We start from the raw sequence: 15177 nt of genomic DNA, 5'->3' as shown, positions 1-15177 counted from the left end.
CCATCTTACACCTGTAAAAATGGCCAAGATCAAAAACACTGGTGACAACTTATGCTGGAGAGGTTGTGGGGTAAAGGGAACACTTCTGCATTGCTGGTGGGAGTGCAAGCTGGTACAACCCCTTTGGATGTCAGTGTGGCAATTTCTCAGAAAATTAGGAAACAACCTTCCTCAAGACCCAGTAATACCACTTTGGGTATATACCCAAAGGATGCTCAATTGTACCACAAGGACATGTGCTCAACTATGTTCATAGCAGCTTTGTTTGTCATAGCCAGAACCTGGAAACAACATAAATGCCCTCGACTGGAGAATGGGTAAGGAAGATGTGATCTCAACTGCTGAGTCATCTTTCCATCCTGTATGGTTTTAGCATTTCTATTTCTTTCTTCTATGAATCATCTCTTAGGGGTTGTCTCTTTCTATTAGGTTGTATTTCTTGTTTTTCATTTCATCTTTCCTTTTATTAAATTACATATTATTATAAAATTATAAAAACAAAGTACTGTTTGTGTTTTATAAAAACCTATCTTCTTGCTGTTGTAACCTCATCTCCCACTCGGTTGCTGGTCTTTTAATTTCATTTTGTTACAATTATTTACGTTATTTATATCTTTTGAAAGAGGGTCTCACACCAGGTAGTCTGGGCTGGCCTGGAACTTCCTGTGTAGAACAGATTGACCTTGGGCTTAGAGCCAGCTTCTTGCCTGTGTTCCGAGTGCCAGGGTGACAGGTGTGTGTCCCCACGCCAGCTGTTCTACTTAATCAACTTCTCTAATGGAGTTGCATTTGTGGTAGTTGTTAACCCTGTGTCTGGGTTTTTATTATTTATTTAGTTATTTATTTTGACAGGGTCTTACTATGTAGCACTAGCGGGAACTTTCTATGTAGATCTTGCTGGCCTTGAACTCACAGACATTCTCCTGCTTCTACTTCCTGAGTGTTGGCATTAAGGGTGCAAGCTATCACACGTGGCTCACCATCATTTCAAAATGCCTTCCTTATTATGTGTTAAAGATTTTAACATGAATTGCCCCCACCCTGGCCCCGGTTCACCTTGTCTGTCTGTCTGTCAATTCCTGGATAGCAATTTCTTTCAGAAGGGACAAGTAGGACATTTTTGGAGAAAGAAGACCTGATTTCTCAGGCAGCTCTATGGTCAGTGACTGCTAGCTGCACACTCGACACTTCTTCCCTCCTTCAGGTTCCACAGTGGTGTCCGGAGAGTGCCATTTGCCCTGAGGAGGGCAGGCCTGGAGGAGGGCTCACACTCACATTTTAATTCTAATTTTAGGGTAAGAACCAAAAGACTGGGTGCTGTGGAAATTGGCTGACAAGCCACAAGAGCCATTTCCTTTCCTGCGCATTCCCCAGGCTTTCTGGTGTGGGCAGTGGATCATCTTTGTCACATGGTTACTGAACTGATCCACTTCTTGGGTTGATAGTAGGCACACCTGAACACCTCTGACCACTTCCAGGGTTAGTCTCTGCTCTGCAATTGCAAAACAGGACAGGAAGCAGAACTAGGGTAGACCCTGACCGCACTGACAGGGAATACAGTCTTTATTCTTGGTAGTGTACTACCATGATGGGTTCACCCGAGGGGTCCATATGTTTCCAAGGTAACTGTTTCAGCTACCTCCTCTCAGTCACAAGCATGCCAGCAAAGGTTCCTGAGATCAAAGGGTTTCTCTTGCTGTCTCAAATGTACATGTGTACACTAGGTTGTGACCTCTCAGCCAAACCTGCCATCAATCCAAGTTTCCACACACCAAGCAAACTGAGCAGCGCTTAGCCACACTGTTCAAGCACACCTTGGACTGCTTAGGACCCTTTGTGCACTGGGGCATGTCCCTGGAATTTCAGCAAATATTATCATATATTTATTCAGCATGAATGGTTTCTTTAACTTGGAAATCTTTACACAGTCAGGAATAATTGAAATTTGGCTCTTGGATGCCATGACTTCTTGGGAAGTAGCAGGTAAGAGGATACATTTTAGTTTATTTTATGAGTAACTGTTGACCTTCCTAACCCGGTGAGCTAAACTTGCATAGTCACCGGGGCACAAAGTTCAATAAAAGCAACTGTGATCTCCTTTATAACTCTGTATCCCTCCTCGCATGCTCCTCTCAGATGCAGCCCACCTCAATTTCTTCTTGCCTTGATGTTGAGTCACTTAAGCTTCATTTTATTGGTTATCTGGAGATCTGAAATAAAATAAACGATAAGATTAACTTTTGTATTGTGCTACAGAGTTAAAGACAACTTACTTTCAAAGACATTTTTGCTTCCCGTGCTTAAAAACATACCTTGAAGATGAAAATTACTTAAAGTATACACCGTTTCAAAGTGAGTCTGGAGTGTTTAGGGACAGCACATCAGTGTTGGCTCACTGTGACCGGGCGACTGGGCGAGGCGGGTGTCTGGTGTGAGGACTACGACTGTGCTCAGGGACTGCGCAGGCGGCTCAGCACCTGAGAACGCAGCTCAATACCCAGGTTTGGTTCCCAGAATTCACATGGTGGCTCACAACTGTGTGATATTCCAGTTTCAAGGGATCTGATGCCTTTTTCTGGCCTCCTAGGGCATTAGGCATACACATGGTACACATACATACATGCAGATGAAACTTACACTCATAAAGTAAAACAAAAAATAAAAAGAGGGCCGGGCAGCGGTGGCTCACGCCTTTAATCCCAGCACTCGGGAGGCAGAGGCAGGTGGATCTCTGTGAGTTCGAGACCAGCCTGGTCTACAAGAGCTAGTTCCAGGACAGGCTCCAAAGCTACAGAGAAACCCTGTCTCCAAAAACCAAAAAAAAAAAAAAAAAAAAAAAAAAAAAAAAAAAAAAAAAAAAAAAAAAAACAAAAAAACACAAAAAAACACAAAAAAACAAAAAAACAAAACTAAATAAAAAAAAATAAAAAGAGGTTATATTTAGTATCCCAACAAAATTGGTACTTAGTAGAAAGCTTTTATTTGTTTGGTACCTTCTTGTTTCTTCCTGATTATCTGGGTATTGATATATGCTATCTTCTGTGGCTCTTCTAGTCTCTCCTAAAGGAAAAAGAAAAAAAATTCAAAGCTTTTCTTGAATAGTTTATATTTATTGTGAGCTGGTGTTAATCCCATTGAATGAGAGTAAAAACCACCCACCCAAATATTTTTGTTGAATTAAGCAAGTTTTATTTTCTGTCAGACACGGTTATCCCCCTAAAGTGGAGTTTGAGAGAATAGCCCCGCTTTATGGAGAAATGAGTTTTTTATAACTACAAAACTGCAAGGCTAGCGAGCTTCTTCATCTATCTATCTATCTATCTATCTATCTATCTATCTATCTAGCTTTTCTAGATAGGGTTTCTCTGTAGCTTTGGAATCTGTCTTGGAACTAGCTCTTGTAGCCCAGGCTGGGCTCGAACTCACAGAGATCTTCCTGCCTCTGCCTAGGATTAAAGGCATGTTCCATCACCGCCGGGCAAGGCTAGGGAGCTTCTAAGGGATTTTGTTTATGTAGGAACTTGGCAGCACATCTCAAAATTATTTGGCAGAACATCTTACCAGGGTGTAAATCAGTCTATAGGGTGTGGAGCATGTTAGGTTCCAGAAAATGGGTCAAGACTTGGCCAATCCCAGGTTTTACAGAAAACGGGAAGAAAGTTATTTTGAACTTGTAACAAGATAGCTTCTAATTTTAAGACAAGAAGGAGTCAGACTGGTCAGTCATTGCAAATGTCTTCTCAGGGACTGCAGTCTTTAGCACTTAAATACTAAAGGTGCATGTATCCCTAGGGCAGCTTTGGGTGGTTCAAAGATGGCCTCAACCATACCTCCCAGTCCACATTCCTATAGCATGACCTTTTCAGTCTCACACCAAGAGACTTCTTCTCTTGAACTATCCTTCAGGGTTTAAAAATCAACAGTCACATTAGAGGTGGCCATATACATGACTTCAAGTCTAGCTCAGAAGCTCAGAAGTCACCATGTGCATGACTTCCAAGGCTAGCCCAGAAGTCACCATGTGCATGACTTCCAAGGCTAGCCCAGAAGTCACCATGTGCATGACTTCCAAGGCTAGCCCAGAAGTCACCATGTGCATGACTTCCAAGGCTAGCCCAGAAGTCACCATGTGCATGACTTCCAAGGCTAGCCCAGAAGTCACCATGTGCATGACTTCCAAGGCTAGCCCAGAAGTCACCATGTGCATGACTTCCAAGGCTAGCCCAGAAGTCACCATGTGCATGACTTCCAAGGCTAGCCCAGAAGAGGCCTGCCACCTCCCCGCCGGCCTCAGTGCTCCAGTGTGTGAGCAAGCCTGCCTTTGACCTTTCCAACCACCTCGTTTGTCATCTAAGTATGACTCAAGTCACCCAGCTGCTAGCTATCCAAACCCTGCCTGAAATTCTAACTTACAGAATTCTGCGATATGATTAAAATGACACTGGGCAGGCACTGCTGCTGGCAAGATGGACTGTTAAAATGGTGGCTCAGAAACAGAGTTAATTTAGATATAGTATAAACTACCCAAATAGTGAAGTCCAATGTGACAAGTCTGTCTGTATGTCTGCTGCTTATATCAGTCTGCTATGTAACCTTCACGTTCTCTCTTTTGCTTTTGACTGGAGTTCGTCCTTGCCAGCGACAGTTTCCAGGTGGCCTCATTCCCTGTGTTCTGTATTTGAATATGGGAAATACAAAACTTGGTTTTCTATTAGCACCACCTTCTCTGTCACCCCACTTCCTGAAATTCCTTTCGTGTTTCTGTTTGGACAGTCCAGAAGCCCTTTTTGTCCCCTTTTCTTGCTACTGGCTCTGGAGATGGATACTGTCGTCCTTGTAGATCATCTGTCCTTTCTCTTCCCCTTCTTAACACCCTTGTCAGATTATCCAAACAACCATTCATGCTCAGTGCTCTCCAACTCTAAGTAGGATGTTTATTCTCAGTGTGAACTGTCCCACTTTGAGCTCCTGATCCCTTCGCTCTTGCCATACACTCCTTACTCAGCCATCAATTTCCGTGGTCATATGTACAACTGACTATTAGCAGTCAATGCAGTCCCTTCCCAGTCTCCATTTCCTACAGCATCCACTTGGCTGCCATCTTTTTCTTTCTTTCTCTGATACCCTAACTCCAGTAATCCGCCTGTTCTGCCCGTAGCCCCGCCGCCTTGTTCTTGTTCCTTGGCATTTACCATCTTCTTTCCTTCCTTCCTATACTTTAAACTTTAAGGCCACCCCCTTGACCTCTTTAGCTCTTCCCTGGTGTGTCGTGTCATATACCTGACAGATTTTCATCACTAGTCAAATCAAGTTCCCGTCTGTTCCATTCCGTTAATCTATAGCTCCATTCAGCTGGAGAAAGCATGCAGCCAGGCAGAGAAAGCTCACGTTAAGTTTATGGGCACAGCCAGTAGAAGCACTATTCATGCTTTCCTTTAAACAATCTTAGTTTGTTCAGTCTTTGTCTCTACTAGATGGCTTTTTAGCTGCTGTATTTTCTCAGTCTTCCACTTGAATATTCATTCTCATCCAGTGACTTATTTTCCAGTTTCATGTTGGAAATGAATAACGCTAGGAAGGACATTCTACAGATTGTGTTGCGAGGGTGACGCCGGCACGTGTGCTGCGCTCGCTTCTTTCCCTCTTGCTACCGCAGAGGAGCCGCTTGCACTCCTTCCCTACAGCTTTGCATTTCTTGTGCACACAAAACACCACTTCCGCAATTGCTTCTGCTTTTCATTTAGTAGGTTATTCGCTACATGATCCAATGCCTGTTTAGCTGCAGCTTTTGGGTTTCCTTTGGCTGACAATTTAAGAAAGGCTGCAGTTTGTCATGGGTAAAGGCAGGAAGGGGAGGTGATTGTAGTCAGGAAGCAGAGTAGACAGGAAGTGAGGCTGGGCAAAAAAAAAAAAAAACAAACCTTAAGGCTTACCCTTAGTGACTCACTTGCCCCAGCAAGGCTCCTCCTCCTAAAGACTCCATAACCTTTGCAAACAGCACAGCTAAGTCGTGGGGGAAAATGCTCAGACTTTACTCTCAGATCCCAATGCTTTGCTTCCTAGTAAATCTTTCTGTGCATTTGCTTTTTTTTTTAGAGCCTGTCCTGGAACTAGCTCTTGTAGACCAGGCTGGTGCATTTGCTTTTTAACAGAGTTTATGTCTCTAGGTTCCCAGGAACAGATATGCACAGTTATATGCACTGCACACGAGACCTGTGTTAGTCATTGGGCATGGCTTCTCTTTGCCTTTCTCCCTCTCCTCGGTCTCATTCATTCATTCATTCATTCATTGTTTGTTTGTTTAAATGAACTTAAAAGCCTTAGCTGTCCTGAGACTGGCCTTGAACTCACTGCGAACCTCTGGTCTCTGCCTCCCAAGCCCTGGGATTGAAGACACACCCCATGGCACTCAGCCCACCTGTTCCTCAGTCTGGAATGTGAAGTAGTCACTCTGTCATTCAGATTCTGTCTTCGGAGGACTGGCAAGATGCAATAGTTCTCAGCTGTAGGAGGGGTGGCTTTGTTCACCTCTAGGACATTCGGAAATTTCTGGAGATGTTTTTCTTGTTGTAACTGATAGAAGGAAGTGCTATTGGAATTTAGCAAAAAGAGGATCTGATGTGTTTTCCTCTGTGTCCAGCGACACACATGACAGGCAAGCCCTATCCTTAGAGATGATCCCTTTAATAAAGTTGAGAAACCTTGCCCCAGAAGGGGGTGGAGCACAGAGAGCAATAAGACAGAAAATCACCACCTCCAGGTGCCCGTGCTGCTCCGTCATGTGTAAGGAATGCTTGTAAAGTGTGCTCACTGTGAGGGAGAAACGCGTGCCCACATTCTGAAGCCACTGTGCGTCTAGGCTTTCTATGGTAGGAGCATCGCCTTTCTCATAATAATGCTCAGCTGTTCTCTTTGAGACAGTGTCTCACTGTGTACCTGTGTACCCCTGACTGCACCCCTTGAACTCTCTTATGTATTCTAGGCTGGCCTTTAACTCAGAGATCTGTCTGCCTCTGGCTCCCTAGGGCTGGGATTAAAGGTGTGCGCCACTATGCCTGGCTGCCTTGTTTTAGATAAGAGCCCCTTATGACTTTTCAGTTCAATGTTTCCACTGAATATATGGGAATACCCTAGTATCCTTAGACAGGATTTCAAGCAAGGTGAGCGCCACAGAAATGGGGACTCTTGGCCCCATCACTGTCAAAGCACTCGATTTCGGTCCTAATCTAGGGCTATTCTCAAATGTGCTTTGTAGTCAAAGATAGCCTTACATTTCTGATTTCCTGCTTTGACCTCCCAAGTGCTGGGATTGCAGACATGTACCACCACAATGGATGGGTTTATGCAGTGCTGGGTATTGAACCCAGGACCTTGTGTATTCTAGGCGAGCACTCTGCCGACTGAGCTACATCTCCTGCCCATGGGTTTTGCTCTAGTGTCTTAGATTCATCATTCCTTTTAGTGGGATGAATGAAACGTGAGGTAGACTACAGAAGTCTTTGTCGGAGTTGTCAAGTTAGGTTTTAGTCACTTCCCTCTGCTGAAGGAAAATGATGTTTATTCTGGAATATTGTCCATGAAGATTCTCGGAGAATAGCTACATATGTTGCTAATATTCTATCCCAGCTCTAGTGGAACGCAAAGATGTTCCGTGCTGTCTGTGCTAAGAAGTCTTGGTGATGGCTACTTCACATTTGGGAACCCTTCCCCTTCAGGTGTTCTGATCCTCTGTGGAAGTCACTTGAAGCCAGGTGAGCACCACCGGACTGGTGACTCCATCTTTGCTGGGGCACTCATTTTTTGGTCCTCGTCTAGGTTTTGGACTATGGGTCTGACTTAGGGTAGGATTCGAAATGTTTCATCTGCAGGGCTTCAAAGCGGGAAGACCCATAGTCAACAGGAGCTCGTGGAAAGCAATAGAGAGCTCAGGTGTGACATTTGTTCCTGTCCTCTTCCATGTCTGCAGAAATGAGCATTTCTCTTTTGCTAACAGTGAAGACATCCTTAAGCTGCAGATTCTTTCAAGTGGGCAGCGGGAAGACATGGTTCATCCTGTCGTCTGGTTTATCCCGTGACAGATCAAGCCGGCCAGTGTCGAATGGCCGTCAACTTTCTCATCCCTTTGTTTGAAAGCAGTGCTCTATTATCCTCATAGAGCGCAGTGTGGGGGTATAAATGTGCTCTCGAAGATCTGTCTTGCAGATAAGTTGAAATGAAACAGACACTCTCTGGCAGTTTGGTGACTAGATAAGTGAATGAATTTTTAAAAATTTGTCATGCAAAACATTTTAGTGGCCATATCTTAGAAAAGGGTAAATCATAACTCATACGTAAAGGTTGTGCCAGGGTTTATAGACTAGACCCCTGGTAATGGATTCAACCTTTCCACAACAAATCAAAAGTATTGTTGTGTGCTCACATGAATATACAGTGGTCATTACCTTAAATTTAAAACGCACTATAAGCGGCAAACCCAGAGAGCAGGGTGTGAAGGCTGCATTGGACCAGTGTGCTCTGCAGAGAATTTCTTCATGCGGGCTTTGCCTGGCTGAAATATGCGCTGCAGTTCAAAGCTAAAGGGATTACTTTTGAATAGTCACTGCAGAGGTTGATTACATTCGTCTATCATATTTAGCTGGACCCTGCAGGCTATTATTCCATTAGCTGTGCTGGCCCTGCCATTGTCAAAACGTTGATCACCTAATGTTAAAAGACCATGCTTTCTGTTGACCTTATCAAAATGCTTCAAAAAATTTGTTAAAAAAAATAAAACTTCGATTATGCATTATGAAGTTGATTAAGGACAGATACCATGAATAAAATGGTCCTATTTTCTGGAGGGCCTTAGAATTCTGTCATTGTTGAGGATGAGATTTTCTTTTTGCCTTTCAACACATTTTATCTGAAGTCACATACTTAATTTCAGGAGAAATGGCACCTCCCTTTCACTGATACTAATGTCTTGAAAATGGATTTCTCAGGAAAGGGGTCCATTTCTTTCTGAGCATGCATTTAAATCACACAAGATTAACACAGAGAAAATAAACATTGCACCAATGGCAACAGCGTGCCTATGATGCTCTGACCCCAGCACGGCTTCACAATGTGGTTTTCCTGGAGAACAGACTTGCTTTGTTGAGAAATGCATGCAGAAAATGAAAATTTGCCACTCACAATTGGTAACCAGAAAATCCTTTCTAGTAAATGTATAGATATTGAGAAGTAGGGTTTTATTACTTAAAATAACATATATACAGTTTCATCAGGATAACATTATAAAAGCTGTCTCCTAGGAACAAAGATGGTCGAGAAACCAGCCCTTGCACAACGACGCCTTCAATTACGATCTTGGAAATGGTGCTGGCTTGGCACACTCACAGGTGCTCTCTGGCATGGTCTCCCTTAACTGATGGTGTGTGAAACGGCTGGACAGGACACAGGCTGTGATCCTGGAACACAGCCAGGTGCTAATTTTGGCCCCTTAGCACTGTTCGCCTCTCAATAGAACTTCTCAGTATGTGGAAATTACAAATATTTCTTATTCTTGCTTGAGTTTAGCTTCTGACTTGACTTTCACAGTAGAGGAGTGGCAATCAGTCAGAAAGAAAGAGACGGTGTGCTCAGCTGGGCTCAGGTGACCCTTTAATGAAGTGTTAGTAAGAGATAAAGACAGGGCTACCTAAGGATATCAAAGGCCTTAGGTATAAACCAAAGAAAGCTGCCGTCCCATTATGACTTCTAGGGCTAAGATTTAGAAAGAGGATTACCTGATAAAAACAGTTAGAGCTGAGCAAGAGTAGGGAAGTTGGAATAACAGAAATCAGATTTCCTTCTATCTAGAGTTCCCTCCCCTAAGAAACAAAAACAAACCCCACATCTGAATAAGATGTAGAACCTATGACTTTTGAACATTGGCATCAAGAACAAAATCCTAGGTCACCCAAGGGTGGAGAACCGGCAGCGCGAGCCTCAGCTGTCTTGGATTCTTTCTTTGATTACGTTTTCAGGCTTCAACCTGAGGGGCTGGAAACCCAGGAGCCCATCACAGTCCCTGAGTTGAAGTCATAAACGGTCTGGAGAGTCTAGGGATACCCAGCCGACCAGAGCTTATATCGAGTGCTCCAGTGGACTGAAGGTCTGTGTCCCCAGGATGTCTAAGATGAAGCCTATTCACGATGAAGGACCCAGTGGTGTGGCCTTTGGAGGGCAGTTAGATCATGAGGGTGGAACCTCAAGGCTAGGTGAGTTCACTTGTAACTAAAGACAGGAGACAGATGTGAAGTTACAGAGTCCCTTTGCAAAGCCGTGAAGGATGCTCGGCAGAAACTGACCATGCCGGCACTCTGGCCTCAGACTTTCTAAGTTTCAAACTGCAAGAATAAGTTAATTATATTATGTTATATTATATTTTCTTTACTATATTACATTACATGCCTGATGAGACTGAGGGCGTCCGTAACAGAGCAGGCCAAACAGACTGAGAGAAGGCTATCAGCGAGCAAAGAACCCGAGATGAGAAGGCTGGAGATCTGGACAGGTAAATTAAACCTCAAGTATTTACACAAGTACATATCAGGGTCTTTAGTCTGGAGCCAGAGGAAGAAAACACAGAATAAAGTGCACGGTGTCCACAGAAAGCTGCGACTGCTATCTGCTAGTGACAGCCCTATCAGGGTCACTTCATGTGGCACAGGATGTTGGTCTTGCCTCGTTGTGGATAAGAGTTAACCCAACACCAGACCACACTCAGACCCTCTAAAACAGATCATAAAAGTAAGCTCTTTAAGACCAAACTGCTTCCGGGTTACTTTACTGCGTATCAGATCAAAGCTTAAAAATAATTATGGGAATAGAAAACTACATAGCACCAAAAGAGGTTCAAGTTTGTAGTGTCTGATATTCAGGAACAATTTACAAGATATACAGATTAAAAAGGATAATGAAGAGAAAAAAATCAATTATTCAAATTGACACAGTCTTTAGGGTTAAAATGTTTACTATAATTATATTTTAAACATTTAGATTGCTTAAAAATACAGAATGCACAAAAATGAAAATAAAGAATGTGAAGACAGCCGGGCGGCGGTGGCGCACGCCTTTAATCCCAGCACTCGGGAGGCAGAGGCAGGCGGATCTCTGTGAGTTCGAGGCCAGCCTGGTCTACAAGAGCTAGTTCCAGGACAGGCTCCAAAGCCACAGAGAAACCCTGTCTCGAAAAACCAAAAAAAAAAAAAAAATAAAAAAATAAAAAAAAAAATAAAGAATGTGAAGACAGAGTGGTAGAAACTGCTAAGAGTTAAAATAATAACTTACTTTCTAAGCCATAGGACAAGTTCAAACAGCCTAATCGAGCTGTTCGGGGCTGGCTGTCTATCCACGGTAGCTCCCTAACACAAAGAGGGTACGGCCCCCGTATCAGAGTGCCTGGAATGGGTGGGTATCATGTGAGCCTGGGTATGCTGAACAAAGGACGGCATGTATGCCCCACGCAGAATGGAGTGGGGTAGCACCAGACATCACCCCGTCACTCAGAAGACTGCAAAGTCAGAGAATTCCTTATGCTGAAGTTTTTTTTTTCTTTTAGTATTTTTAAATGATGGTTAACCACTGGCAACAGAAAGAACATAAGACAGTAAGTACTGTACACACACTGGTGGAATTTTGGAAGGAGATGGAGGGATAATTAAAAAATATTTTAAGAAATAGTGACTGAAAAATTTTCAAAATAGATGAACTTTATAAATACACAGATCTAAGAAGGTCACCAGCTGGGCGGTAGTGGCCCATACCTTTCTTTAATCTCAGCTCTTGGGAAGCAGAGGCAGGCAGATTTCTGTAGTTTCGAGTGTGAGGCCAGTCTGGTCTAGTCTGGTAAGTGAGTTCCAGGACAGCCAGAAACCCTATGTCAAAAAAAATAGTCACCAAAAATAAAAAAGAGAAAGGAAAGGTAAAAAGAAAAAGAAAAGCCTCATGTATCTTAGAATTCTATCTCTAGTGAGACAAGATCTCCTGAGTAAATCGGAGGCATGAAGAGAGCGTAGAAAGGGAGAGGGGAGGAAGGCAGGGGAGTAGAGAAAAACGTATAGCACAGTAAAAACAATAAAATATTTAAAATAAAAAAGAATTTAATCCCTAGTAAAAACAATAATCTTGCAAACAGTATTTTCAGACAGACAACAGCTGAAGCGATCCATCCCAGCAGACCTGCTGGACTGGAGACAATAAGGTGCACGGGAGAAGGAGCAAGGTGCCAGATGCGAATCTTGGTCTTGGCGGAGAACTGATGAGGAGCAGAAATTCCGAGTATAGGAGAAATTATAAAAGGAGTTCAAAAGTATTAAATAATAACAATAGGGGTTGGGGAAATGGCTCAGTTGGTAAAGTGCAATTCAAGCCCCAGGGGCCTACACCGGGTGCCCAGGACCTATGCAAAAAGCTGTGTTTAGCACTGTGTCCCTATAATCCACTGACGGCGAGGCACAGACAGGTGGACGCCTGGCATCCCCTGATCAGCCAGCCTTACCGAATGTGAGAACTCTAACTTCCGTGAGGGTCCGTGTCTCAAGAGACAGAGGAGGATGGTAGGGGAAGACAACCAGCGTTGACCTCTGGCATGCACGTGAGCGTGCACGAGCGCACGCGCACACACCTGAATATATACATGTGCACACACAAAAAGTACACACACACACACACACACACAGTGTGAGATTCATACACACATGCAAAAGTCAAGAGCAGAGAATAGTAAGTAGTGCGAAGGAGGAGCAAAAGAAACACAAGTTCGACGGCACAAACTGGATCGACCAAAGAGCAAATGTGTGCTTGTTACTACTTTAGTTTTTATGCTTCAGCTTACACATTTTAGTTATTTTGGTTAAAAAGAAAAAAATACAATATTTGCGAATCAACATTTCTTAGATCTGAAGATGAGGAAGCCTGTCTCTAACTGAAAAGCATTGGTCTGAAAATTCCTGTGTTGCCTCTATTTCCTAAAAGTTCACGAATGAGTGAAGGAACGCCAAGCAAGAACTGTTTTATTTTTATTCCTAAAGATTAATTTTCCTTGGACAAATTATGTGAAGTCTGACACACCTAGTATGAAATCAGATATTACTAGGCCCATTTATATATTTTTTTTTGTCTGGTTTCTTTGTGAAATACCAAGGGTGGAAGACACAGAGACTGCACAGCTGTGTTCTTTCACAGGTCGGCTGTTTCAGAATAGAGGATTGTTTAGGAAAGTTTTCCTTAAAGCTACTAATTTGAGTTCTGAATGATTAACACACATTAGATTTACACAGCCTGCAAGTTTGGAAATCAGCATGCATCTGAAACCGTTAGCACAATCTATGCATAAGCACATCTATTGACTAGATGCTATCTTAAATGAATAACCCAGAGATTTCAAAAAAATGAAGTTTTGTAAAAGCTGAATATCCCAATAGGCAGCAAGATTTTCCAAGAAAAGCTACTGCATATATAATTTCTAGTACAAGTATCATAAGCCAAGTAAATATGGATCTCAGCAGCAGCAAAGCGGTTCTTGAAAATGTTGTTTCTTTTGAAAAATGAAACAATTTCTCTACCAAAAAACAGTCAGAATCTTATAGATTCCTCTTTATTTTTATTTATAAGAGTGAATGAGTCTATTTAAAGCAATGCCCATGATTAATTAAATTGTAAAGTAAACCCATTGTCCAGGAAATACATATCACCTGCCCTCTAAAGCGTGGCCTCCAAACAGGTGACCTCTTGTTATTTTATCTGGAGCCTTTTAGCTGCACAGATTCAGACCTGGGGATGTTGCTCAGTTGACAGAGTGTGCTTGCCAGGCATGCACGAAGCTCTGAGCCTCATTTCCACCTCATAGTAACGGCACGGAGGGTGCACCCACAATCTCGGCACTAAGGAGGTGGTGTCAAAAGGAACAGAAATTGAAAGTCATCCACAAATGTTTTTTAGATGTAGCAAATCAGTACAGAATTCTAAGAGAGTGATTGGCTTATACATGTTTGAGAATCATTATTTTACATACATTCGCTCTAATTTATGTCCAACTGCTTAATATTGGGGTAGAATGACATGCTCAGGAAAAGGAGAGAGAGTAGTTGTAGGAGTCCCAGGATGCCTTGAGACCCTAAGTGAAAATGAAATGGGTTTTTCCCGGCCTAGGATGTATCTTGTTCTAGGAATGTGGTTAGCATTTCATTTAAAACCTTCCGGTCCGTGCAGGGTTTGCTTGTTTACAGACAAGGAGCTTGGAAGACCAATGATAAGACTACCTGGCTCAAGTCTCACATCAAAGGCGATAAAAGGCTTGTGGGAAAGTCAAAACTGTGCATGCAACCATTATTCTTCTTACACCAGTGCAGTCTCCAGAGGGAAGGGAGTAGCTACTTAGGTGAGCTGGGTTTATCCAGGTTGATTGATGGGACTTTGTGGCAGGAAAAGCTGCCAACAGCTTATGCAGTTCTTAATTGTTCTTCTGTTAATTGTTTAATTTCTTGTGTTTCAGAGACTAATAAATCACCATGGCAACAACAACAATAGCCAAGTACTCAAGGCACCACCTCCAAAACCATCAATCTACAATACTGGCCAGTTGAGTTTGAGTTTGGGAGACCCTTAATCCTGGGGTTGTGGCATGGAACTTGCCTTTATTTCATCTATTTGAACTCAGGTCCTGATGGATTCAGCGTCATGAAGTCAGAAAAGGAGGGAATGTGGCAATTTATCCATGTTTTTCATCGGAGCTCCACTGCAGACATGAAATTTCTCTAAAAATGCAAATCAGCTGGTGCACACAAGTGTGCCTTGCCAGCTGACGCACGCAGAGAGAAAGGCTGTCCCAGGGCTAATGTTTTTATGCTCTGCGATTGAATAAATCGATTCACTTATTACAGCATCTTCACCTAAATTTTTAGCTTTAAGCCCTAGACGAACACTCAGAAATGAATTATACCTGTTAATTTGGCTTTGAATCCTAGCTATGTCAAAATAAATATCATAAACAAGTGTTGAAGAAATCGATCTAGATCTGTTCCATATCAGAATGATCAGGAAAGGATTTAGCAAAGACTCTCAGACATAAAGCGCTGATGTTCACTCTGAGCCCTTATGTAATAGGACTTGGACGTGCTCAGAGCAAAGCCGACGGAAATGATTTCTGAAGGC

At 42.9% G+C, this 15177-nt stretch overlaps 1 protein-coding gene across 1 annotated transcript in view; it reads right to left on the bottom strand.

The window, feature by feature from the left end:
* Window positions 1–2113: 2113 nt before the first annotated feature.
* Ttc29 (tetratricopeptide repeat domain 29) overlaps window positions 2114–15177 on the bottom strand; it is a 196394-nt gene continuing 183330 nt past the window's right edge. Inside the window, exons 10-11 of the mRNA XM_038313010.1 lie at window positions 2994–3060; window positions 2114–2210 (exon numbers count right to left, since the gene is read on the bottom strand). Of these exons, the coding sequence (XP_038168938.1) occupies window positions 2192–2210; window positions 2994–3060 (86 nt within the window). The 3' untranslated portion in view covers window positions 2114–2191. The remainder of the gene's footprint in view (window positions 2211–2993; window positions 3061–15177) is intronic.

This window comes from Arvicola amphibius, chromosome 15, assembly GCF_903992535.2.
Source record: "Arvicola amphibius chromosome 15, mArvAmp1.2, whole genome shotgun sequence".
In the NCBI taxonomy this organism is placed as follows: Eukaryota; Metazoa; Chordata; class Mammalia; order Rodentia; family Cricetidae; genus Arvicola; species Arvicola amphibius.
Note: the sequence above shows the minus strand (reverse complement) of the source record. Positions and strands in the feature narration are given on the sequence as shown.